This window comes from Rattus norvegicus, chromosome 17 (assembly GCF_021556685.1).
Source record: "Rattus norvegicus strain SHRSP/BbbUtx chromosome 17, alternate assembly SHRSP_T2T, whole genome shotgun sequence".
NCBI classification, from domain to species: domain Eukaryota; kingdom Metazoa; phylum Chordata; class Mammalia; order Rodentia; family Muridae; genus Rattus; species Rattus norvegicus.
The window spans coordinates 14613260-14640337 of record NC_141550.1 but is presented as its reverse complement, the minus strand read 5'-3'; the positions used below and the strand labels follow the sequence as shown (position 1 = coordinate 14640337).

Below are 27078 nucleotides of genomic sequence, written 5' to 3'. Positions count from 1 at the left end.
GAAGTTCTTGTCATACAGATTTTCACTTGCTTGGTTAAAGTCACACTGAGTTATTTTATGGTATTTGTGTTGTGGTTTACCCTGAAGTTATCTGTATTTTGATGCTAATTCCACTGCCCCAAGGACAGCTGCCTAGTCACCTACTCAGAACTCAGGTGACTTCACCAGAACCAGCACCCCATTGAATTTGTAAAGTACAGGTGAGGGGCAGGTACAGGATAGAAGGAGGCCTGTCATTGGAGGAGAAGGAAGGATGGGCAGGAGAGAAGTTTGAAGGAAGAGGAGGAGACAGGAGCCAGGAGGGAGAGAGGGGCTGAGAAGCCATGGCAGGAAAGATGGCAGGTGATGTTAAGATTCTGCTCTGTGTATTTACAGGTTGTTATTAATGTTCCTAAGGGATGGATGGTACCAGGCTTTGTATGTTTAAGTGGGCAATTATATCTTATCAATTGGGTCAAAGATTATTGTGTTGTGTGTTCTTTTATGTGACGGTTTGAGTGTAGGAAGGTGTGTGGTGGCAAGAGACACTGGGCTGCTGTGGAGTTAGGCTGTGTTTCTGCCAAGATATCTAACAGATATCTTGGGGCACTGAGGTGCGGACCCAGCGAGGTAAAAGATAACCCTACTTTTTAAAATTTTTATATTTTTACAACAACATATTTGTGACTTTTGTGTAGGGTGTCACTTCCCTAATTTCTTTCTCAGCCTGTTTACCCTGTTTACTACTGATTTGCTTGAGATAATTTTATACCCAGCCAGTTTGTTCAAGTTGTTTATCAGGCTTAGTGGTTCTCTGGTGGAACCTTTGGGGTCATTATATCATCTGCAACAAATGGCTTCTTGATGTTTTTGGGTATGATAACTTTTGGTGGTGTTACAATCCAGTGTATGCTGCCATGGCTGGTTTTCCGGTTGTAGGTATATCTGTGCTGTGCTCTCAGCGGTAGGGCATTCTGTTATATAGGCCCTACGGTTGAAACAAGGAGGTGTTTGATTTGATGTCACACCTACCAAGCTTGGTGTCCCAAGTGGAGGAGGCAGTGGTTGAGATAGGCTCAAGAACCTCCACAGGTTTTCCTAAGATAAAGGTTGGACAGGATCACAGGAATCACAGAACTGCATGGTTTTATGTTCTGTCAAAGACATCTGAAAACATGGGCAGTAGCAACAACAGACTCAGAATAAAGAGGATATGCCCCAGAAAATTGGACTAAATTCCTTCTATACAAGATCCTCCAAGACCTTGAGGTTAAGACAACAGCTGAAAGAGAGGAAAGTGATCCATTTTCCGACTACATTTCCACTAGTGTTGTGGTGGGGAGTCCTGGAGAAATTGCTTGGTGGGGCTGTAAAAGACAGAAGGCAGTACATCAGCCCTAAGCAGAAGAACAATAGGTCCATCAGTCTGTGTAAATATGGCACCGTGTAGCTCTATCATCCCTCCACTGCCTCCATATCACGTGTTCATTAGTCTGACACCCAACAGGGCTGTCTTCCCATCCCACCCTGCTTAGCATCTTCAGTATGAACAGCCTCAGACCCGGAGCTCACATTCTGGCATGAAACATTTCATAAGGGAGAGATTTCTTACATTTTCACAGGCTGTGATGGGGTCTGGGTCTCCCACATTTCTTCTATCTCTATATCCTGGAGATAGTTATGTAGAGTAAGGATGAGGAATGAGAACATGCAGGAATGAAGCATCTCTCTTATGACCCAACCATGCTAGGACTCTAATGCCCAGCAATCATAGTGCAAGGACAGAACACTGAGTAAGAGGAATGGAAAAAGTTCATCTCTCCATGTACAGTCTCATGGCCCTTCCTCCACCCATACCATTCCACTTAAAATACTGCAAGGGCCACAGGATCATTTATATGAAAGAGAAATGCAGCTGGGAGATTTGAAGCTCCCTGCTGTCAGGTAGGGGTGGGATTCCCCCATAAGGGGCACAGTATCACTCCAGTGCCTTGAACAACAACACTCCTATGTGGGGCACCCATCTCAGGCCAACCACAGCTTCTTTCTAACACAAAACCTGGGTATTCCCTGAATCTATGTTCCTTCCCTGAAGCCCCTCTTCTGTCCAGCATATCACGTCTTTGGAAGCATAGCTCTCATCCTGACCCTGGTCACTGAGGGCCAGGGCAGATTTAATATCTCACCTCTGGAAAGTAGAAGCCTACCTTTTACAGTAGAAACTTTTTTCCTGGTCTTGCTCTGCCTTCTCCTCACATATTGCCATTTAGAAACAACACAAATTAGCTAGGGTCCCTTCTTCCTCACTGACGTTAACAAGCTTCCTGCTCTCTTTAGTCCTTTAGTACACGAAATCTTAGTTTCCCAGGGAGCTGTCTCTCATGCCTCCTTGCCTCTTCATACTGCATGAACCCTATTCTTTATTTCCTTGTTGGAAAGGCAGGAAAGGGGGCTGTCCTCAGTCAGTGTTCCTCAGACAGGCTCCTCCTACCTAAGGCTGCTCTCTGCAGCTGCCTCTGGGCTGTCAGGTGATATCTGCTTCCTCAGACCACAGGAGACTCCAGCCCTGATCTGAAGCCCCTGGTCTCATCACCTGCTTCACCTCAGCTCAACCCAAACAAAAGCAATCGCCTAAAAGAGGAGAGATGGTCTTTCTCTGAGCTTGTCCTGTGCCCCCACCAACTCAGAAATAGTTTGTCCATGGAGCCACAGTAGTCACTGAAGACCTCTCTGCCTTCTTGTACAGATGGTCTGAGAGAATCAGACATAAACCTTAGGGCCACTGCCACCTCCTGCCTGCCAACCCCTGCAGACTCTTTCTGGAGAAGTTCTCTGACCTGTATGCCGCTAGATTTTAGATACCTTCTTTCCATCCTTCTACCTAATCTATCCCCTAACACTAAATACGGAAAAAAGGTAGAGTTTGGGAAAGGGGGACACATTATTGATAGACTATTTTCTTGTGATTGGGGGGGGGGTGAGTTCCTTGGGGCAAGATTGATCTTGACTGTCAGGATATCTGCTTTCTTCCCTGCACATGTCCAATTTACAATCCGCAAACACCAGCAAAGGATAGCTGCCCACAAGAACCAACAACCCACCATGCTTCTCAAGGATCTAGCATTTATACGCCTTCTGAAATTTCCCAGAATTCCAAAAGACACAACAATTAAACTGTCTTCTGCTGGCAGAATCATGCTCCTGCTTGAAAAGGAGGCAAAACACAGGTCCTGTGGAAAATCTGAGGACGCCCCATTCCCCATGCCTGAGATTAAAATAAACAATCATATTCTTATATTTAGCATAATTTGTCACCACACCTGTTTTTCTAGGAAATGTGAGAGTAACAGTCCTGAACAACAGACCACTGCTCCATTGTGTGTGAACCAAGGATCCCCTCACCTTTGTGATGTCCCTGTCACTTTCAGGTGGTGGTAACACTAGGCTCTCCTTCAGGAAGTGGATTAGTAGGAAAAAGAGCCCCTCCCTCCACACAGGATGGCAATGCTCAGGTCCATGGCTGTGTCCATGGAGCTGGGGCTCATCCCTGAGTCACTAAGGCTCACTAAGTTCATCAGAGTGAGAAAACTCTCTATCTTCTGAATCCTAGTGCAGCTCACAGGCCACTGAACCTGGGTGTATAGCAGGTGAATTCTTCTATGTGGATCTTGCTGTGTTCCTAAATCTGAGGGGCACACCTACTGGAAGTAGACTAGGATTACACGAGTGACCCCAAGCTTATAAGCAGGTATCAGAAAATCCTGGGAACACAGTGACAGTTCCTGCTGCTTTTGATAACGTGTAAACAATAAGTCCACTATTTGCCCCAGCCTGAGGGTCATGCAGAAAGGCCCTGAGGGGGAGCTCCAGATGCAACCAAGAACAGCACGGAATGCATATTGCTCTTGCCTGGTTACTGTCATAGCATCTTGCATGTTGAAATATTGGGAGTTTGTTTGTTCTCTCTCTCTCTCTCTCTCTCTCTCTCTCTCTCTCTCTGTGTGTCTGTGTGTGCGTGTGCGTGTGAGTGTGTGTGTGTGTGTGTGTGTGTGTAGAGCACTTTTGCTCCTATCAGCTCTCTTCTCAGAGGACAATGTGTCTGCCATCTTCAGTGACCCTGGTGTTAAGGCGTTCTGGCCAACTCTTTCCATTAAGTTTTCTTTTGTTTTGTGTTTGTCTCCTACTCCTACACTCCCCTTCTACTTTTACTCCTCCTCCTCCTCCTTTTACTCCTCCTCCTCCTCCTCCTCCTCCTCCTCCTTCAAGATGCACTTCATCCTACCAAGGAAGATGGGCTGCTAAGTTATAGGGACACTACCCTGAAAGCTGTCAGTAAGGTTTAGACCTGGTGCTTTTCAGAAGAAAGATGCAAGTAATGTCCTGTGGACAGAGGCAGTAGGGTTGGGGAGGTGCACATCCCTTGAAAGGAAGCACAGAGCAGGCCAATTTCTTTCCTTACCCCTGCTAAATTACTATTGCCCACCCTATGGTCTGAATGTGAATCTTCTCACTAGAGAGCAGGAGTCACATGATTTCAACTTAACCATTCAGGAAAGTCCTTGTTGGCTAGCCAGTCTGATTGGCCAAGTTCTGGACATGTGACCAAATAGAACACAGATCAGGAGTCACAGTTGGTGTGAGGTAGCTGAGACAGTTGGTAACTGGCCTGCTATAATTGAGGTTGAGATTTCACTCCAGGACTCCAGTGGCAGAGACAGTGCTCTGAGGCAGCCTGTGAGACCATGATTGGAGAAGAGGCCCCTGTCTACTCCCCAATACTCAGGTAAAGCCTGGTTTTCCTAGTTTTGCTAATGAGATGAGACTCTCACCCTGCCTTATCAGCTTGTCTGAATCACTTTGGTTGGGTTCTAGGCACTGACCCTTTCTTTCCAGTGCTTACTTAGCTAATGGAGGCCTCGGGGCTGCAGGAGTCTGGATTCTGAACCTCTCAGGACTCTGTGCAGCACTCACTGGGCAGTCTGAGGTGACTGAGACACCCAGGCCCCTGCCTAGCACCCACCCTGTGGATCGTCGCAGGGAAGCAGAGCCCTGCCCTCTTCCATGTCCCTTCTTTATGTCCAGGATCCTGCAAACGTGCACATTCTGCATAGTAAACACACTGCATTTGTCTTTAGTGACTTGGCTTGTCACCTGCAGCATTGACTTTTGTTCCACCCATTTGCTGGAAAATGACAAAATGTCATCCTTAAGGCTCGGTGCTTTTCTGTCTTGTGTACACTTCACATGCTTTTATTTATGGATCTGTGTGCTTTAAACTTACCCTATGTTCGTGAGTGAACTGATCTTGATCATGAGCATGTGTCACTGAACTAGTGTGAACCACCAAGGTCTACTGCATCATTTACGTGAAAATAGTGGCCCAATATTTGGTTTCTTGTAGTTTTAGTTGCATGTGTGTCTGCACACATGTTAATGCCCGAGGACAAATTGTGAGGCCAGTTCTCCACTTCCACCATGTGGACTGGTGAAATAAACTTGAGTCATCAAGTGTGGTGGTCAGCAACTCTACCCAGTAAAGCAGTGGTTTTCTGTTAGTCTGTTCTTGGCTCCAGGGTAACCTCGTCTTTCTGGAACACACTGGAAAATGTTGCTTCCCTTCTACTTTATGGAATTATTTTAGGGTCATTGGTATCTTTTCAAAGACTGGTAGGAGTCATCCATGAATATATCTGGCCCTGGAATTTTGGTGGGTTTTTTTTTTGTTGTTGTTCATTAATCTTTCATCTTCATTGACTGCTAATGATCTCCTCAGGAAGTTTATATGGTTTTGGAAATTTGCCCCATTCCTAGCAGTTTAGTGGGCCAGCAGAAGTTGGTGGTTTCCACCAGGGTATCTTAGCTAGCAGTGTGTGTGTGTGTGTGTGTGTGTGTGTGTGTGTGTGTATACATGTACATATGTACATACATACATGTATGTGCATGTGTGCACGCATGTCTGTCTGTCTGTCTGTCTCTGTGTGTGTTGGCAACAGGGTTTACCGTGCTGGTTCTCATATCTCTTGGATCATTTTGGACTGGTAGGAAAGAGGTGTTTTCCAGACATGACTTTCCGTAGTGGCAAGGTGCACTATGTCCACATATGTGCGTGAGCCTTCAATACTGTCACTGTGATTTCTGTTCAGTAAGCAGAAGCAAACTTGCTGGTCACATTGAACACACAGCAGAGGGTGGAGCCTGCTGATATGTCTCAGACAGTCTCTGAGGGCATTAAGGTCACAAGGAGTAAATGCAGACTTGGGTGCATTCCTGACATCCCTGGAAAGGTAAACAGCTCTGTGGGCAGTTGGAGAAAGTCCCAGTTGCTGTACTTTACAAACCATTCAATCCTTCACAATTACTCATGCATACACATTCCAGAGGAGAGCTTTATCGCCTCTCCCTGGCCTGTCCCATATGGGTAATGGCATTTCCTGGCCCAGAATCCATTTCTAACATGGGTTAGGGAATGCTGTTGATACAACTCAGGGCTACTCAGTACTGAGTCAGTGAGGTGTTTTAACCTTTCTGACAGACTCTTTCCTGTGTCTCTCAAATGATGAAGGAGAAGAGGCTCATCTCTGTGGTTGTTGAACCATGGAGCAGGGAGTATCCTGACAAGGACTGAGAGGTTCAGGAAGGAGCCAGGTTCTAGCTTCCTGGGGATGTGTGTCTGTACACCGTCAGACAGCAATGAGACTCTGGGTCTGTGTGCTTATAGGCTTCCTCCAGTGGCTGGAATTTACCTACTAGCTCTACGCTCTGTCAGCTTACAGCAGCACCAGCCATGATGTCATGGTCAAACTGGTGAAGCACGGCACCCTATCCCAGCTCCTGACTTTGTATTTAAACATGTCCTGGATCCTTGACCACCAGCAGCAGGTGAGTTACCCATGGAAAATGGGACCCTTTGGTTCCATTTGCACATTTATTAGGCTGAACAGTCATGTCCTCTCTTCCCTGCAGATGGTGCAACAAACTTCCTGAAAGTGTTTCCACTGAGCCTTGAGAGGTGAACATGCCTGTCATCCTGACAGAACAACTTGAGGAAGGGCCATCCATATTCCCGCTCCCTAACCAGGACACTGCTAAGGTGAATATGAGGAGTATTCCATCTCTGACCCCTTTTCCCTGAAGGGCTTCACTGCCCTGATGTCGGCACACCTGTGTATGCCTTCCTGTGACGTCACTGATGCAGACCAAATGGAGAGAGCAGCATGGCCGATGCCTGCCCTGTGGGCTACACTGATAGTCTAAGGGCTGTCATGGCAGTGAGTTGAAGACTAACTAAGCAGGCATGAGACAAAGGAGAGGAGAAAGTTGTATTTCCTGAAGGGGTGAGGAGCGCATTGGCATCCTATTTGTAAGGTGGCCACATCCTGCTCCAACAAGGAAAGCATGGGGCCTTCACTCCAGGAGCCAGAAATTATGGGTAGAAAAGTGGGTTGTTTCTGAGCATGCTCCATGGAGGAAGACCCTCATGTCCCGAGTGTGCTCAGTACAGGAGTTCACTAAACTCAGCATGCTTAAGGAAGAGTTTACCACTCTCCTGGGCATGCTTAAATGACAGAGGAGAGAAGATTACCTTTCAGCAGATTCCAAGGTGCCTGCCTCCCAGTGTGGCAAAGGATACCAAACTGTGGCTGAGAACACCACAGTGGACACTGAGACTTGCTGCCAGCTCTTGGGCACATTAGTTCACCACAAACATAGACAAGTCCCTGAGCAGAGGACAACGGCTTTTCTTATAGCTTGTCCTGTGTCCTCACCAACTCAGAAATAGTCTGTCCATGGAGCCATGTCATCCTGAGTAGCCTTTCTGTTACTCTCTATAGATGGTCTGAGAGCTTCACCTGGTCACCCCAGGGGCAATCTCACCGCTGGTCTACCTGCCATTTGCTGCAGACTGAGGTGCTGCCCTGACGAGAGTTTTTCCCTCCCCTATCTGTACCTAGAGTTTGAATGTTTGCTACTCTTCCACACTTCTCCACCCTTTTTCTTCCACTCTCTCAATCAATTAAGTAAATAGGAGAGAAAATTGGGAAAGGGGTTGTATTGTTAGACTACTTCCTGTTGATTAGGGAGATTGAATTCCTTGGGCAAAGTTTGATCTTTGCCATCAGGATATCCAATTTCTTCTTTCTTCTGTGCACACAAATAATTACCTCAAACACCAACCACTCATAACAAACAACCGACAACCACCAACCCCCCCACCCCTCCTAAGGCCCTGTCCTTTCTGTGCCCTCTGAGAAGCCCTCAGAATTCTGAGTCACAGAAACATGGAAACTGTCTGTTGCTCCCAAAATCACGCACCTGCTGGAGCATGAGGGAAATCATAGTCAGCTGATGTGAAAAATCTGAAATAGTGCCCTACTCCCTACCTGTGGTTAAAATAAAAATGTAGTCTTATGTTTATGTTAAAAGAACCAAAAATGCTTACATTTGTCAGCACTCTTGTCTCTCTCAGGAATATGAGAGTAAAGTTGTGAACAATCGACTGCATTTCCACTGTATGTGAACCATGTTTGCTCTCCTTGGGATGCCCCCTTTGCTCCCGGCTGTTGGTGACCATGGATACTCCTTGAAGAATGGGATTAGTAGGACAAGACCCCCTGTTCGCACACATGCTCATGTCCACTGCTATGTCCATGGGGCTGGGGCTCATCCCTGAGTCTCCCATGCTGTTCATCAGGAGAGAATTCTCCGTCTTCTGAACTGCAGAGCAGCTCCCAGGACACTGAGTCCTAAAGCTCAGTTTGACATGTGTCAGGAGGGCTCAGGGCACATCACACTGCTGTGGCCTCCTCATCACAAAGGAATCCTGGCAGCAGAGAGGCTGCCACAGCCCCTTTCTAGCCGCCAGCCCCTCCTGTGTCCCTTTCCCTGCTTGCTTCTTTCGAATGCTGTTGAATTCATCAAAAATGCATTCTGTCCATGTTTTGTTCCTTCTTTCTGAGCCCCAGAACTTCTTTGTCTAGGCACATATTTTTCACAATGTACTTTAATCCTGTTCAACCTCCCCTCTGGCTTACAACCCACAAGAAGTAGTGGAAAAGGAAGGGTATTGGGATATGGAGAAGTGGACCTGTTCAGATACAGTTCTTTAGGGCAATTCCAGTTCTTGTTTTCAGTCCATTCCCCTAGCAAACACCAAACATGAGCATGCAGCTGCAGTCTGGAGCACAGAGCAGACACCACACCTGAATCAGGAACGCAGTTCAAGCCAGAACAAACAAGGTCAACCAATATTCTGTAAGGACGATTTGACATTCGAATGCAGATGATTTTGAGAATTGCTTTTTCCATGTCTTTGAAGAATTGTGTTGGGATTTTGATGGGGATTGCATTGAGTCTGTAGATTGTCTTTGGTAGGATGGCCATTTTTACTATGTTAATTCTGCCAATCCATGAATGGGGCAGATCTCTCTATTTTCTGTGATCTTTGATTTCTTTCATGAGAGATTGAAGTTATTGTCATACAGATCTTTCCTTTGTTTGGTTAGAGTTACCCCAAGATAATTTATATTATTAGTGGTTATTGTGAAGAGACTTGTTTCCCTAATTACTTTCTCAGCTTCTTTATCATTTGTATAAAGGAAGGGTACTGATCTATTTGATTTAATTTTATATCTGGCCACTTTGCTGAAGTTGTTCATCAGCTGGAGAAATTCTCTGGTAGAATTTTGGACTGCTTATGTATACAATCATATCATCTGCAAATCGTGTTACCTTTCTTTCTTCTTTGCTAGTTTGCATCCCTTTGATACCTTTTGGTTGTCTTGTTGTTCTAACTAGCACTTCCAGTACTATATTGAATAGTTATGGGGAAAGTGGACACCTTGTCTTGTTCCCGATATTAGTGGGATTATTTCAAGTATCTATCCATTTAATTTGACATTGGCTGTTGTTTTGTAGTAAATTGCTTTTATTATTGTTATGTATGGGCCTTGAATTCCTGATCTCTCCAATAATTTTTACATGATTGGGTGTTGTATTTTCAAGTGGATTTTCAGTATCTAAGGAGATGATCATGTGATTTTTTTCTTTGTTTTTGTTTATATGGTGGATTATGTTAATGGATTTTCATATATTGAACTATCCTTGCATCCCTGGAAGGAAGCCTACTTGATCCTGGTGAATGATGGTTTGACATGTTCTTAGGTTTGGTTTGCAGGAATTTTATTGAGTATTTTTGCATCAATATTCATAAGTGAGATTTTTCTGAAGGTTTTTTTTTTGTTGGGTCTTTGTGTGGTTTGGGTATCAGAGTGATTGTGCTTTTATAGAATAAATTAGTTAGTGTTCCTTCTGTTTCAGTTTCATGGAATATTTTGAGGAATATTTTGAGGAATATTAGGTCTTCTTTGAAGGTCTGGTAGAATTTGGCACTAAATCCATGTGACCCTCGGCTTCTTTTGGTTGTGAGGTTTTTAATAACTTCTTTTATTTACTTATGGGATATGGGCCATTGTAGATAGCCTGCCTGCTCTTGATTTGACTTTAGTACATGTTGGTCTAAAACATCATCCATTTCATCTAGAGTTTCTAGATTGGTTGAGTATAGGCATTTATAGTAGTATCTGATGATTTTTTGAGTTTCCTCGGTTTCTGTTATTATGTTTCCCTTTTCATTTCTGATTGTGTTAATTTGGAACCTCTTTCTGTGCCTCCTGGTTAGTTTGGCTAAGGGTTTATCTTGTTGATTTCCTCAAAGAACAAGCTCCTGGTTTTATTGATTCTTTGTATAGTTCTTTTTGTCTCTACTTGGTTTCTTTCAGCCCTGAGTGTGATTATTTCCTGCCTTCTGCTCCTCTTGGGTTTATTTGCTCCTTTTTGTTCTAGAGCTTTTAAGTGTACTGTCAACCTGCTAATGGATTTTCTCTCTAGTTTGTATTTGGAGGCACTCAGAGCTGTGAGTTTTTCTCTTGGCCCTGCTTTCATTGTGTCCCATAAATTTTAGTATGTTGTGCCTTCACTTTCATTAAATTCTAAAAAGTATTTCATTTGTTTATTTCTTCCCTGACCAAGGAAGAATCAAGGAATCATTGGGTAGAGCATTGTTCAGCTTTCATGTGTATGTGGGCTTCCTGTGGTTTTTGTTATTGAAGAGCAGCTGTAGTCCATGGTGATCTGATAGGACACATGGGATTTTTCAGTCTTCTTGTATCTGTTGAGGCCTGTTTTGTGACCTCTTATATGGTCAGTTTTGGAGAAGGTACCATGAGGTGCTGAGAAGAAGGAATATTCTTTTGTTTTAGGATGAAATATCCTATAGATATCTGTCAAATCCATTTGGTTCTGTTAGTTTCACTGTGTCTCTGTTCAGTTTCTATTTCCATGATCTGTCCATTGATGAGAGTGGGGTGTTGAAGTCTCCCATTGGTATTTTGTATGATACAGTGTATGATTTGAGCTTTGGTAAAGTTTTTTTTATGAATGTTTGCATTTGCATTTACATTTGGAGCATAGATATTCAGAATTGAGTGTTCATCTTGGTGAACTTTTGATGAGTATGAAGTGCCCTTTCTTATCCTTTCTCATAACTTTTGGTTGAAAGTCAATTTTATTTGACATTAGAATGGCTATTCCAGCTTATTTCTTGGAACAAGAAACATTTGCTTAGAAAATTGTTTTCTAGCTTTTTACTCTGAGGTAGTGTCTGTCTTCTCAGAGGTGCATTTCCTGTAAGCAGCAAAATACTGGGTCCTGTTTAATTACTCAGTCTGTTAGTCTAGGTCTTTTTATTCGGGAATTTAGTTCATTGATATTAAGAGATATTAAAGAGTAGTGATTACGTGTCCTGTTATTTTTGTTGTTAGAGGTAGACTTAATCTTTGTGTGGCTCTCTTATTTTGGGTTTGTTGCAAGATTACTTTCTTGCTTTTCCTAGGGTGTAGTTTCCTTCCTTGTGTTGGAGATTTCCATGTATTATCCTTTGTAGTGCTGGATTTGTGGAAAGATAATCATGTAAATTTGTTTTTGTTATGGAATATTTCAGTTTCTCCATGTATGGCAATTGAAACTTTTCCTGGGTATAGTAGTCTGGACTGGCATTCATGTTCTCTTAGGGTATGTATGACATCTGTCCAGGATCTTCTAGATTCATGGTCTCTGTTGAAAAGTATAGTGTAATTCTGATAGGTCTGCCTTTATATGTTACTTGACCTTTCCCCCTCATTGTTTTTTTACATTCTTTCTTTGATTTATGCATTTCGTGTTTTGACGATTATGTGTTGGGAGGAATTTCTTTTGTGGTCCAGTCTGTTTGGAGGTCTGTAGGCTTCTCATATGTTCATGGGCATCTCTTTCTTTAGGTTAGGGAAGTTTTCTTCTATAATTTTGTTGAAGATATTTCCTTGCCACTTAAGTAGGAAATCTTTGCTCTCTTTTATATCTATTATTCTTAGGTTTGATATTTTTCATTGTATCTTGGATTTCCTGTAAGTTTTGGGTTTGGAACTTTTTTCTTTTTATTATTATTATTAACTTGAGTATTTCTTATATACATTTCGAGTGTTATTCCCTTTCCCAGTTTCCGGGCAAACATCCCCCTCCCCCCTCCCCTTCCTTTTGGGTGTTCCCTGAAAGACCCACCCCATGAGTCTTAACTCAGAGTTGCAACAGGCTTGAACAAGCCCAGGCACGCCCAGATACCTAGGGCCGAGTCACCGTTAAAACTAACAGACCATAAAAGGAAAGGAATACAGAACAGACTAGGAGTACCGGATCTGGCAGGAAGGGATAAGTCCCTAGCCCCCCCCCCCCGACATTCAGGACGTCCCAGCCCGCACGTACTCTTACCATGTTACAACCTCATTCGAATATGATTCAAACCTGCCAATGTGTGTAGCTATACCTTATTACCTCATCTTGTGAAATAACCAATCATATGTGAACATGTCTATATGCCTCGTTTAAATCCACCAATCCCCGTAACTATGCATCTGCTTCTGTACGCCCACTTCTGCTTCCCCAAACCCTATAAAAGCCCCATGCTGGAGCTGCTGGGCGCGCAAGTCCTCCGAAGAGACTGTGTGCCTGCAGGTACCTGTGTTTTCCAATAAACCCTCTTGCTGATTGCATCCGAGTGGCCTCGGCTCGGTCATTGGGCGCTTGGGGGTCTCCTCCTGAGGGAAAGGTCCTCTCCGGAGGTCTTTTCATTTTGGGGACTCGCCCGGGACCTGGAGATCCTCTGCCCAGAGATCACCGACCACCCACCGGGAGGTAAGCCGGCCGGCATCTGTCGTGTCTTGCCCTGTCTTGTCTTGTCCTGTGCGCGTGTTCAGTTCCTCTCAGTTTTGGACTCAGATCTGGGTTTTGGTCGGAGGAGAAGGCCCAGGGCCTTCGGTGTCTCAGGGTTCAGGACCCTCAGCGCCTCCGTTTGGGCGGGTCAGAGAAGGAGCTGACGAGCTCGGACTTCTCCCCCCCGCAGCCCTGGAAGACGTTCCAAGGGTGTCTGGAGCCCGGTTCTTTGGGGCTCAGCCCGTATCAGAGGGATACGTGGTTTTGGTTGGAGGAGAGGGTCCAGGACCCTCGGCACCTCCATCTGACTCTTTGTTTTGGGTTTTACGTCGAAGCCGCGTGGTGCGTCTGTCTGTTATTTGTCTGATCGTTGGATTTGTCTGCCTAATTTGTGCCCTAATTTTCTTTGAAGCTACCATGGGACAATCGCTAACAACCCCCTTGAGTCTCACTCTAGACCATTGGAAGGACGTCCGAGACCGAGCACGTGATCAGTCGGTCGAGATCAAGAAAGGAAAATGGCAGACCCTCTGCACGTCCGAGTGGCCCACTTACGATGTAGGATGGCCGGTGAACGGCACTTTTAACAAGACCACTATTTTGCAGGTTAAGGACCTGATTTTCCGCCAGAAGCCGTACGGACACCCTGACCAGGTGGCCTACATTGTCACCTGGGAGAGCTTGGCATTTAGCCCTCCTCCTTGGGCAGAACCCTTTGTGGACCCGAATTGGCTTCCTGTTTCCCCTAAACCTGTTTCCCCGAGCCCACCTGACCCTTTGGTTGCTTCTTCCTCTCTCTATCCTGCTCTAACTAAGGAAGAGTCTCCCAAAGTCCCTCCCCCGAAACCTGTCCTCCCAGAGGACCCAAATTCTCCCCTTATAGATCTCCTGTTGGAAGAACCTCCTCCGTACCCTGTACCTACAGCCCCGCCAAGAGAAGAGGAAGTGGAGCCGCCTGCTAGACCTCGACTCGAGGCGGCCCCTTCCCCTGTGGCTGGAAGACTTCGGGGACGACGCGAGGTGACGCCAGACTCCACCTCCCAGGCCTTTCCGCTTAGACAAGGGGCTGGCGGCCAGATGCAATACTGGCCATTCTCAGCGGCCGACATATATAACTGGAAACAACACAACCCCCCCTTTTCTAAGGATCCGGTGGCTCTTACCAACCTGATAGAATCTGTCTTGCTTACCCATCAGCCCACTTGGGATGATATACAGCAACTTTTACAGGCCCTCCTGACCTCTGAGGAGAAGCAGAGAGTGCTCTTAGAGGCCAGGAAACATGTTTTGGGGGACAATGGACGCCCCACCTTGCTCCCGGAAGAGATCGATGACGCATTCCCACTTACGAGACCTGATTGGGATTTCACCACGGCTGAAAGTAGGAGACACCTACGCCTTTATCGCCAGTTGCTCCTAGCGGGTCTCCGAGGGGCGGCACGACGCCCCACCAATTTGGCTCAGGTGAAACAAGTGGTACAAGAGGCTGCGGAGACTCCCTCAGCCTTCCTAGAGAGACTTAAGGAAGCTTATCGCATGTATACCCCTTATGATCCAGATGATCCAGGACAAATGACAAATGTCTCCATGTCCTTCATCTGGCAGGCAGCACCAGATATCAGAGACTAGCCAAGCTACAGAGACTAGAAAATTTACAAGGGTATACACTGCAGGATTTACTTAAGGAGGCAGAAAGAATTTATAACAAGAGAGAGACACAAGAAGAAAAGGAAGATAGAGTACGTAGAGAAAAGGATGAGAGAGACCGAAAAAGAAGCAGAGAGTTGAGTCGAATCTTGGCCGCCGTAGTTCAGGGTCAAGAGAAAAGGGGAGAGAGGGTGGGAGTTCGAAAGGGGCCAAAGCTAGATAAGGATCAATGTGCGTATTGCAAAGAAAGAGGACACTGGGCCAGAGATTGCCCTAAGAAACCCAGCGGGCTCCGAAGACCCCGCCCACAGACCTCCCTCTTGGCCCTAGATAAAGATTAGGGAGGTCAGGGCCAGGAGCCCCCCCCTGAGCCCAGGATAACTCTTGAAGTTGGGGGGCAGCCAGTCACCTTTCTGGTGGACACAGGAGCCCAGCACTCAGTCCTCACCCAGGCCCCTGGACAACTCAGCGACCGGATGGCCTGGGTACAAGGAGCCACTGGCAGCAAGAGATACCGTTGGACTACAGATCGACGGGTTCAGCTGGCTACTGGTAAGGTGACCCATTCCTTCTTACATGTTCCGGACTGCCCATACCCTCTGCTGGGCCGTGACTTGCTTACCAAATTAAAAGCTCAGATCCATTTTGAAGAAGGAGGGACCCGAGTAACCGGGCCCCGCGGTATTCCTCTTCAGATTTTAACCCTTCAGTTAGAAGATGAATATAGATTATATGAACCAGAACAGGACAAGCCAAAATCTCCAGAAATAGACTCTTGGGTCACGAAATTCCCACTGGCCTGGGCGGAGACTGGCGGGATGGGGTTGGCGCTCCAACAGCCTCCCCTAATTATCCAGTTAAAGGCCACCGCGACTCCTGTCTCCATTAAACAGTACCCCATGTCATGGGAAGCTTATCAGGGCATAAAGCCACATATCAGGAGGCTCTTAGACCAAGGCATCCTAGTCCCTTGCCGGTCACCCTGGAATACGCCTCTGCTACCTGTTAAGAAGCCCGGCACTGGAGACTATAGGCCAGTACAAGATTTGAGAGAGGTCAACAAAAGAGTAGAAGATATTCATCCAACTGTCCCAAACCCTTATAACCTACTCAGCACCCTGCCTCCCACCCATACTTGGTATACGGTCTTAGATCTGAGCTGAGCCCAGAAAGCCAGCCCTTATTTGCTTTTGAGTGGAAAGACTCTGAAATGGGGCTTTCGGGACAGTTGACTTGGACAAGGTTACCACAGGGTTTCAAAAACAGCCCAACGCTCTTTGATGAGGCCTTACACCGGGACTTGGCTGACTTTCGAGTCCAGCATCCCACTCTTATACTTCTTCAGTTTGTTGATGACCTTCTTCTAGGGGCCACTTCTGAGACAGCATGCCACCAGGGAACAGAATCCCTCTTGCAGACTTTGGGGCGATTGGGCTATCGAGCTTCTGCCAGAAAGGCTCAAATTTGCCAGACCCAGGTTACTTATTTAGGCTATCAACTAAGGGACGGACAGCGATGGCTGACTCCGGCTAGGAAACAGACCGTGGCCAACATCCCAGCCCCAAGAAATGGCCGACAGCTACGGGAATTCCTAGGAACGGCGGGATTCTGCCGCCTCTGGATTCCTGGGTTTGCCGAGATGGCAGCCCCCTTGTACCCTCTCACTAAACAGGGGGTGCTCTTCCAGTGGGGGGCAGAACAACAGGAGGCATTTGATAACATTAAACGGGCCTTGCTGTCCTCCCCTGCCTTGGGTCTCCCAGACATCACCAAGCCCTTTTAACTATTTGTGGATGAGAAGCAAGGGTATGCTAAGGGGGTCCTAACACAAAGACTGGGACCCTGGAAGCGCCCGGTAGCCTACCTGTCTAAGAAATTAGACCCTGTGGCCTCCGGTTGGCCACCATGCCTGAGAATGGTGGCAGCCATTGCCGTCCTAACTAAAGACGCTGGGAAGTTGACCTTGGGGCAGCCACTCACCATCCTGGCACCCCATGCAGTGGAGGCTTTGATAAAACAGCCCCCTGACCGCTGGCTCTCTAATTCCCGCATGACCCACTACCAAGCCTTGCTACTGGATGCGGAACGGGTCCAGTTTGGGCCCGTGGTCGCTCTCAACCCAGCCACTCTGCTTCCTTTGCCAGAGGAGGCAGAACAGCACGACTGTCTGCAGATCCTTGCAGAAGTACATGGAACCAGACCAGACCTATCGGACCGACCTCTCCAGGATGCTGACCATACGTGGTATACCGATGGTAGCAGCTACTTGGTGAACGGGGAACGGAAAGCTGGAGCCGCGGTCAGTACGAAGGACAAAGTGATCTGGGCAAGCGCCTTGCCTGTTGGTACCTCCGCACAGCGGGCTGAACTCATTGCCTTAACCCAGGCGCTCAAAATGGCAGAAGGTAAGAGGCTGAATGTATATACAGACAGCCGCTACGCCTTTGCTACAGCACACATCCATGGAGAGATCTACCGGAGAAGAGGGCTGCTCACATCTGAGGGTAAGGACATTAAGAACAAGACTGAAATTCTGGCCCTCCTGGCAGCTCTGTTCCTACCAAAAAGACTGAGCATTATACATTGCCCAGGGCATCAGAAGGGACACAGCCCCGAGGCACGGGGAAATCGGCTAGCTGATGTCTCAGCGCGTGAGGCCGCCATGGGCACCCAAGTTCTGTCCTTAAAAGACCAAGATCAACCCACGTCTCCACAGCCGGAACAGACCGGTTGGCTCTACACCACGGAGGACACAAAGCTCCTACAGAAAATGGGGGCCGTTTGGTGCCCACAACTAAAACGGTGGGTCTACACAGGGAAAACAGTTATGCCTACAAAGATGACCTTTGAATTAATCTCCTACCTACATAAATTAACACACCTGGGACTCAAGAAGATGAAGACCCTCTTAAGACGAGAAGAGATTGACACCTAACTCCTGGGACGAGATCAGGCCTTGAGGGAGGTGACTGAAAGCTGCAGGGCCTGTGTTCAGGTAAACCCAGGAAAAGCTAAAATTGGACAAGGAGTCCGTCCCCGAGGACATCAGCCTGGTACCCACTGGGAAATTGACTTCACTGAAATCAAGCCTGGTATGTACGGACACAAATACCTCTTAGTGTTCATAGATACCTTCTCCGGATGGGTAGAGGCTTTCCCCACGAAACATGAAACGGCCAAGGTGGTGACCAAGAAGCTCCTCGAAGAAATCTTCCCCAGGTATGGAATGCCCCAAGTATTGGGGTCAGATAACGGGCCCGCTTTCGTCTCCCAGGTAAGTCAGTTGGTGGCCAAGTTATTGGGGATTGATTGGAAGTTACATTGTGCTTATAGACCCCAAAGTTCAGGACAGGTAGAGCGCATGAATAGAACAATTAAGGAGACTTTATCTAAATTAACGCTTGCAACTGGCTCAAAGGATTGGGTGTCCCTACTACCCCTAGTCCTATACCGGGCCCGGAATACACCAGGCTCCCATGGCCTGACTCCCTTTGAAATAGTATACGGGACCCCACCCCCATTTATCAATTTCTTTGATTCAAACATCGCTGAATTCGCTAATAGCCCTTCCTTGGCAGCACATCTTCAGGCCCTACAAATCGTGCAGAGAGACATCTGGAAACCTCTAGCCGCGGCCTACCAAGACAGGCTTGAACAACCGACGGTGCTGCACCCGTTCCAGATCGGAGACACCGTGTGGGTGCGCAGACATCAGACCAAGAATCTCGAGCCTCGGTGGAAAGGGCCCTATACAGTTCTCCTGACTACCCCGACAGCCTTGAAGGTAGATGGAATTGCGGCTTGGATCCACGCATCTCATGCCAAGGCAGCCCGACCTGAGGAAACGGCAGATCACAACATCGCGCCCCAGACATGGAAGGCTCAACGCACTCAAAACCCCCTAAAGCTAAGATTTTCATGTTGTTGCTCTTAACTGTCTTATGGACTAGGGGTGGGGCGAGTCTGGGGGCTAGCCCCCACCAGGTATATAATATGTCCTGGATAATAACTAATTTAGAGACGGGCTGGTCTCAAGTCCTAGCTAATGGTAAGCATGCTGAAGGAACCTGGTGGCCCCCTTTGACTTTCGACCTTTGTCAACTGGCTAAGGACTCCTGGGAGCATACTGAGCGGACTCCCCACAACTCATACCCACCCTGCAGACACTCTGATTGGTATACTTGTCCCGGAGGTAAGAGGACACGGGAGTGTGGAGGTCCTGAGACCTTCTACTGCGCTAAGTGGGGGTGTGAGACTTACACTCGAGGATGGTGGGGGACCAAGAAGGGGGACTTAGTGGCCTTCTTCCCTGAGACTCCAGGCGAATCTTGAATTACAATAGAATTCACAGATCAAGGTAAAAACATAGATTGGAAGGTGGGGCGTAGGTGGGGGATACGGTTGTATACCCCTGGCCAAACTAACCCAGGACTCCTGTTCTCCCTCCAACTGGTGAGAGAACGGGTCACACAAGAGATTGGTCCAAACCCAGTCCTCATGGATCAAAAGCCCCCTTCCTGACCAGCACCGGCACTGCCCCCGGTCGGACCCCCACTATGGCTAAACACCACTCAGAACTCCGGGGATATCTTGACAACTCCCTCCCCGACTAGGGACCCTTCCACACCGGCCCCTCAGCTGCTAGGAACGGGAGACCAGCTAATCAACTTAGTGACCGGGGCATACTTGGCACTCAATTATTCAGAACCTGACAAGACCCAAGAATGCTGGCTGTGCCTGGTCTCTAGCCTGCCCTATTATGAGGGTGTGGCAGTCATGGGAATTATACTAATCAGACTACAGCCCCGGCCAGCTGCACAACCCTCCCTAGCCATAGGCTGACGTTGCCGGAAGTCTCAGGACAGGGACTCTGTATAGGGACCATACCCCCCACTCACCAGGTCCTCTGCGCTATCACCGAGAGGATCCCCACTGGAAGCTACTACCTAGCAGCTCCTACAGGCACCTATTGGGCCTGTAACACTGGATTGACACCTTGTATCTCCGCCGCAATCCTCCGCAGATCCTCAGACTACTGTGTACTGGTAGAAATTTGGCCTAAGGTCACCTACCATGGGCCCGAGTACATATACTCACATTTTGAGAGGCTGACTTGATTCAGGCGAGAACCCATCACCATGACCCTAGTTCTACTCTTGGGAGGAATCACCTTAGGAGGAATGGCTGCAGGTATAGGGACGGGGACCACCGCCCTCATCGAGACGGGTCACTTTCGTCAGCTACAAGCAGCCATGAATGCAGATCTAAAAGCTATCGAGGAATCCGTGAGTGCATTAGAAAAGTCCTTAACATCTTTGTCTGAAGTAGTCTTACAAAATAGGAGAGGGCTAGACATGCTGTTCCTTCGCGAAGGAGGGCTATGTGCTGCTCTAAAAGAAGAATGTTGTTTCTATGCAGACCATACAGGATTAGTGAGAGATAACATGGCTAAGCTCCGAGAACGTTTGGCCCAGAGACAGAAGCTGTTTGATTCCCAACAAGGCTGGTTCGAGGGGTGGTTTAACCGATCCCCTTGGTTTGCTACCCTGGTGTCCACCTTGATGGGACCCTTAATCATCCTCCTCCTAATCCTCCTCTTTGGCCCCTGCATTCTAAACAGATTGATGCAGTTCATAAAGAACAGACTCTCAGTCATTCAGACGCTTGTTCTCACCCAACAATACCAGAGGGTAAGACAACGGGAAGAGATTCCTTAGAATTCGATTTGAGTAAAGGATTTTACTCAAGTCTAAAAGAAAATGGGGGAAAATGAAAGACCCACCCCATGAGTCTTAACTCAGAGTTGCAACAGGCTTGAACAAGCCCAGGCACGCCCAGATACCTAGGGCCGAGTCACCATTAAAACTAACAGACCATAAAAGGAAAGGAATACAGAACAGACTAGGAGTACCGGATCTGGCAGGAAGGGATAAGTCCCTACCCCCCCCCCCCCGACATTCAGGACGTCCCAGCCCGCACGTACTCTTACCATGTTACAACCTCATTCGAATATGATTCAAACCTGCCAATGTGTGTAGCTATACCTTATTACCTCATCTTGTGAAATAACCAATCATATGTGAACATGTCTATATGCCTCGTTTAAATCCACCAATCCCCGTAACTATGCATCTGCTTCTGTACGCCCGCTTCTGCTTCCCCAAACCCTATAAAAGCCCCATGCTGGAGCTGCTGGGCGCGCAAGTCCTCCGAAGAGACTGTGTGCCTGCAGGTACCTGTGTTTTCCAATAAACCCTCTTGCTGATTGCATCCGAGTGGCCTCGGCTCGGTCATTGGGCGCTTGGGGGTCTCCTCCTGAGGGAAAGGTCCTCTCCGGAGGTTTTTTCATTCCCCTCCCCACCCTCCCCCCATTGCCGCCCTCCCCACAACAGTCTAGTTCACTGGGGGTTCAGTCTTAGCAGGACCCAGGGCTTCCCCTTCCACTGGTGCTCTTAGTAGGATATTCATTGCTACCTATGAGGTCAGAGTCCAGGGTCAGTCCATGTATAGTCTTTAGGTAGAGGCTTAGTCCCTGGAAGCTCTGGTTGCTTGGCATTGTTGTACATATGGGGTCTCGAGCCCCTTCAAGCTCTTCCAGTTCTTTCTCTGATTCCTTCAACAGGGGTCCTATTCTCAGTTCAGTGGTTTGCTGCTGGCATTCACCTCTGTATTTGCTGTATTCTGGCTGTGTCTCCCAGGAGCGATCTACATCCGGCTCCTGTCGGTCTGCACTTCTTTGCTTCATCCATCTTGTCTAATTGGGTGGCTGTATATGTATGGGCCACATGTGGGGCAGGCTCTGAATGGGTGTTCCTTCAGTCTCTGTTTTAATCTTTGCCTCTCTCTTCCCTGCCAAGGGTATTCTTGTTCCCTTTTTAAAGAAGGAGTGAAGCATTCACATTTTGATCATCCGTCTTGAGTTTCATTTGTTCTAGGCGTCTAGGGTAATTCAAGCATTTGGGCTAATAGCCACTTATCAATGAGTGCATACCATGTATGTCTTTCTGTGATTGGGATAGCTCACTCAGGATGATATTTTCCAGTTCCAACCATTTGCCTACGAATTTCATAAAGTCATTGTTTTTGATAGCTGAGTAATATTCCATTGTGTAGATGTACCACATTTCCTGTATACATTCCTCTGTTGAAGGGCATCTGGGTTCTTTCCAGCTTCTGGCTATTATAAATAAGGCTGCAATGAACATAGTGGAGCACGTGTCTTTTTAATATGTTGGGGCATCTTTTGGGTATATGCCCAAGAGAGGTATAGCTGGATCCTCAGGCAGTTCAATGTCCAATTTTCTGAGGAACCTCCAGACTGATTTCCAGAATGGTTGTACCAGTCTGCAACCCCACCAACAATGGAGAAGTGTTACTCTTTCTCCGCATCCTCGCCAGCATTTGCTGTCACCTGAGTTTTTGATCTTAGCCATTCTCACTGGTGTGAGGTGAAATCTCAGGGTTGTTTTGATTTGCATTTCCCTTATGACTAAAGATGTTGAACATTACTTTAGGTGTTTCTGAGCCATTCGGCATTCCTCAGCTGTGAATTGTTTGTTTAGCTCTGAACCCCATTTTTTAATAGGGTTATTTGTCTCCCTGTAGTCTAACTTCTTGAGTTCTTTGTATATTTTGGATATAAGGCCTCTATCTGTTGTAGGATTGGTAAAGATATTTTCCCAATCTGTTGGTTACCATTTTGTCCTAACCACAGTGTACTTTGCCTTACAGAAGCTTTGCAGTTTTATGAGATCCCATTTGTCGATTCTTGATCTTAGAGAATAAGCCATTGGTGTTTTGTTCAGGAAATTTTTTCCAGTGCCCATGTGTTCTAGATGCTGCCCTAGTTTTTCTTTTATTAGTTTGAGTGTATCTGGTTTGATGTGGAGGTCCTTGATCCACTTGGACTTAAGCTTTGTACAGGGTGATAAGCATGGATCGATCTGCATTCTTCTACATGTTGACCTCCAGTTGAACCAGCACCATTTGCTGAAAATGCTATCTTTTTTCCATTGGATGGTTTTGGCTCCTTTGTCAAAAATCAAGTGACCATAGGTGTGTGGGTTCATTTCTGGGTCTTCAATTCTATTCCATTGGTCTATCTGTCTGTCTCTGTACCAATACCATGCAGTTTTTATCACTATTGCTCTGTAATACTGCTTGAGTTCAGGGATAGTGATTCCCCCTGAAGTCCTTTTATTGTTGAGGATAGTTTTAGCTATCCTGGGTTTTTTGTTATTCCAGATGAATTTGCAAATTGTTCTGTCTAACTCTTTGAAGAATTGGATTGGTATTTTGATGGGGATTGCATTGAATCTGTAGATTGCTTTTGGTAAAATGGCCATTTTTACTATATTAATCCTGCCAATCCATGAGCATGGGAGATCTTTCCATCTTCTGAGGTCTTCTTTAATTTCTTTCCTCAGTGTCTTGAAGTTCTTATTGTACAGATCTTTTACTTGCTTGGTTAAAGTCACACCGAGGTACTTTATATTATTTGGGTCTATTATGAAGGGTGTCGTTTCCTTAATTTCTTTCTCGGCTTGTTTCTCTTTTGTATAGAGGAAGGCAACTGATTTATTTGAGTTAATTTTATACCCAGCCACTTTGCTGAAGTTGTCTATCAGCTTTAGTAGTTCTCTGGTGGAACTTTTGGGATCACTTAAATATACTATCATATCATCTGCAAATAGTGATATTTTGACTTCTTCTTTTCCGATCTGTATCCCCTTGACCTCCTTTTGTTGTCTGATTGCTCTGGCTAGAACTTCAAGAACTATATTGAATAAGTAGGGAGAGAGTGGGCAGCCTTGTCTAGTCCCTGATTTTAGTGGGTTTGCTTCAAGTTTCTCTCCATTTAGTTTAATGTTAGCAACTGGTTTGCTGTATATGGCTTTTACTATGTTCAGGTATGGGCCTTGAATTCCTATTCTTTCCAGGACTTTTATCATGAAGGGGTGTTGAATTTTGTCAAATGCTTTCTCAGCGTCTAATGAAATGATCATGTGGTTCTGTTCTTTCAGTTTGTTTATATAATGGATCACGTTGATGGTTTTCCGTATATTAAACCATCCCTGCATGCCTGGGATGAAGCCTACTTGATCATGGTGGATGATTGTTTTGATGTGCTCTTGGATTCGGTTTGCCAGAATTTTATTGAGTATTTTTGCATCGATATTCATAAGGGAAATTGGTCTGAAGTTCTCTTTCTTTGTTGGGTCTTTGTTTGGTTTAGGTATAAGAGTAATTGTGGCTTCATAGAAGGAATTTGGTAGTGATCCATCTGTTTCAATTTTGTGGAATAGTTTGGATAATATTGGTACGAGGTCTTCTATGAAGGTCTGATAGAATTCTGCACTAAGCCCATCTGGACCTGGGCTCTTTTTGGTTGGGAGACCTTTAATGACTGCTTCTATTTCCTTAGGAGTTATGGGGTTGTTTAACTGGTTTATCTGTTCCTGATTTAACTTCAGTACCTGGTATCTGTCTAGGAAATTGTCCATTTCCTGCAGATTTTCAAGTTTTGTTGAATATAGGCTTTTATAGTAAGATCTGATGATTTTTTGAATTTCCTCTGAATCTGTAGTTATGTCTCCCTTTTCATTTCTGATTTTGTTAATTTGGACACACTCTCTGTGTCCTCTCGTTAGTCTGGCTAAGGGTTTATCTATCTTGTTGATTTTCTCAAAGAACCAACTTTTGGTTCTGTTGATTCTTTCTATGGTCCTTTTTGTTTCTACTTGGTTGATTTCAGCTCTGAGTTTGATTATTTCCAGCCTTCTACTCCTCCTGGGTGTATTTGCTTCTTTTTGTTCTAGAGCTTTTAGGTGTGCTGTCAAGCTGCTGACATATGCTCTTTCCTGTTTGTTTCTGCAGGCACTCAGCGCTATGAGTTTTCCTCTCAGCACAGCTTTCATTGTGTCCCATAAGTTTGGGTATGTTGTACCTTCATTTTCATTAAATTCTAAAAAGTTTTAAATTTCTTTCTTTATTTCTTCCTTGACCAGGTTATCATTGAGTAGAGCATTGTTCAATTTCCATGTATATGTGGGCATTCTTCCCTTATTTTTATTGAAGACCAGTTTTAGGCCGTGGTGGTCCGATAGCACGCATGGGATTATTTCTATCTTTCTGTACCTGTTGAGGCCCGTTTTTTGAGCAATTATATGGTCAATTTTGGAGAAAGTACCATGAGGAGCTGAGAAGAAGGTATATCCTTTTGCTTTAGGATAGAATGTTCTATAAATATCTGTTACGTCCATTTGGCTCATGACTTCTCTTAGTCTGTCTACGTCTCTGTTTAATTTCTGTGTCCATGATCTGTCCATTGATGAGAGTGGGGTGTTGAAATCTCCTACTATTATTGTGTGAGGTGCAATGTGTGTTTTGAGCTTTAGTAAGGTTTCTTTTAGGTATGTAGGTGCCCTTGTATTTGGGGCATAGATATTTAGGATTGAGAGTTCATCTTGGTGAACTTTTCCTTTGATGAATATGAAGTGTCCTTCCTTATCTTTTTTGATGACTTTTAGTTGAAAATTGATTTTATTTGATATTAGAATGGCTACTCCAGCTTGCTTCTTCTGACCATTTGCTTGGAAAGTTGTTTTCCAGCCTTTCACTCTGAGGTAGTGTCTGTCTTTGTCTCTGAGGTGTGTTTCCTGTAGGCACCAGAATGCAGGGTCCTCATTGCATATCCAGTTTGTTAATCTATGTCTTTTTTATTGGGGAGTTGAGGCCATTGATGTTGAGAGATATTAAGGAATAGTGATTATTGCTTCCTGTTATATTCATATTTGGATGTGAGGTTATGTTTGTGTGCTTTTCTTCTCTTTGTTTTGTTGCCAAGACGATTAGTTTCTTGCTTCTTCTAGGGTATAGCTTGCCTCCTTATGTTGGGCTTTACCATTTATTATCCTTTGTAGTGCTGGATTTGTAGAAAGATATTGTGTCAATTTGGTTTTGTCATGGAATATGTTGGTTTCTCCATCTATGTTAATTGAGAGTTTTGCAGGATACAGTAACCTGGGCTGGCATTTGTGTTCTCTTAGGGTCTGTATGACATCTGTCCAGGATCTTCTGGCCTTCCTAGTTTCTGGCAAGAAGTCTGGTGTGATTCTGATAGGTCTGCCTTTATATGTTACTTGACCTTTTTCCCTTACTGCTTTTAATATTCTTTCTTTATTTTGTGCGTTTGGTGTTTTGACTATTATGTGACGGGAGTAGTTTCTTTTCTGGTCCAATCTATTTGGAGTTCTGTAGGCTTCTTGTATGCCTATGGGTATCTCTTTTTTTAGGTTAGGGAAGTTTTCTTCTATGAGTTTGTTGAAGATATTTACTGGTCCTTTGAGCTGGGAGTCTTCACTCTCTTCTATACCTATTATCCTTAGGTTTGATCTTCTCATTGAGTCCTGGATTTCCTGTATGTTTTGGACCAGTAGCTTTTTCCACTTTACATTATCTTTGACAGTTGAGTCAATGATTTCTATGGAGTCTTCTGCTCCTGAGATTCTCTCTTCCATCTCTTGTATTCTGTTGGTGAAGCTTGTATCTACAGCTCCTTGTCTCTTCTTTTGGTTTTTCTATATCCAGGGTTGTTTCCATGTGTTCTTTCTTGTTTGCTTCTATTTCCATTTTTAATTCCTTCAACTGATTGTGTTTTCCTGGAATTCTTTCAGGGATTTTTGTGTCTCTATGGGCTTCTACTTGTTTATTTATGTTTTCCTGGAATTCTTTCAGGCATTTTTGCGATTCCTTTCTGTAGGCTTCTACTTGTTTATTAATGTTTTCCTGTGTTTCTCTAAGGGAGTTCTTCACGTCTTTCTTGAAGTCCTCCAGCATCATGATCAAATATGATTTTGAAACTAGATCTTGCTTTTCTGGTGTGTTTGGATATTCCATGTTTGTTTTGATGGGAGAATTGGGCTCCGATGGTGCCATGTAGTCTTGGTTTCTGTTGCTTGGGTTCCTGCGCTTGCCTCTCACCATCAGATTATCTCTAGTGTTACTTTGTTCTGCTATTTCTGACAGTGGCTAGACTGCCCTATAAGCCTTTGTGTCAGAAGTGCTGTAGACCTGTTTTCCTGTTTTCTTTCAGCCTGTTATGGGGACAGAGTGTTCTGCTTTCGGGCGTGTAGTTTTTCTTCTCTACAGGTCTTCAGCTGTTCCTGTGGGTCTGTGTCTTGAGTTCACCAGGCAGTTCACTTGCAGCAG

General features: G+C 45.6%; 1 protein-coding gene and 2 long non-coding RNA genes across 3 annotated transcripts in view; 2 read left to right on the top strand and 1 right to left on the bottom strand.

The window, feature by feature from the left end:
- Positions 1–1108: 1108 nt before the first annotated feature.
- LOC148000019 (uncharacterized) lies at positions 1109–8725 on the bottom strand. The gene is made up of 2 exons (XR_015641129.1): positions 8420–8725; positions 1109–1346 (listed from the first exon to the last, which is right to left on the bottom strand). It is a non-coding gene; the product is annotated as an uncharacterized LOC148000019 (long non-coding RNA).
- Positions 4665–27078, top strand: part of LOC120097805 (uncharacterized) — a 69785-nt gene continuing 47371 nt past the window's right edge. Inside the window, exons 1-3 of the long non-coding RNA XR_015641127.1 lie at positions 4665–4762; positions 6698–6858; positions 6943–7069. This is a non-coding gene — a long non-coding RNA (uncharacterized LOC120097805). The remainder of the gene's footprint in view (positions 4763–6697; positions 6859–6942; positions 7070–27078) is intronic.
- On the top strand, positions 13044–14902 carry LOC148000018 (uncharacterized). The gene is made up of 2 exons (XM_087591666.1): positions 13044–13203; positions 13634–14902. Exon 2 carries the CDS (start codon positions 13639–13641, stop codon positions 14848–14850), a length of 1212 nt encoding a protein of 403 aa, XP_087447792.1. The 5' UTR covers positions 13044–13203; positions 13634–13638; the 3' UTR covers positions 14851–14902.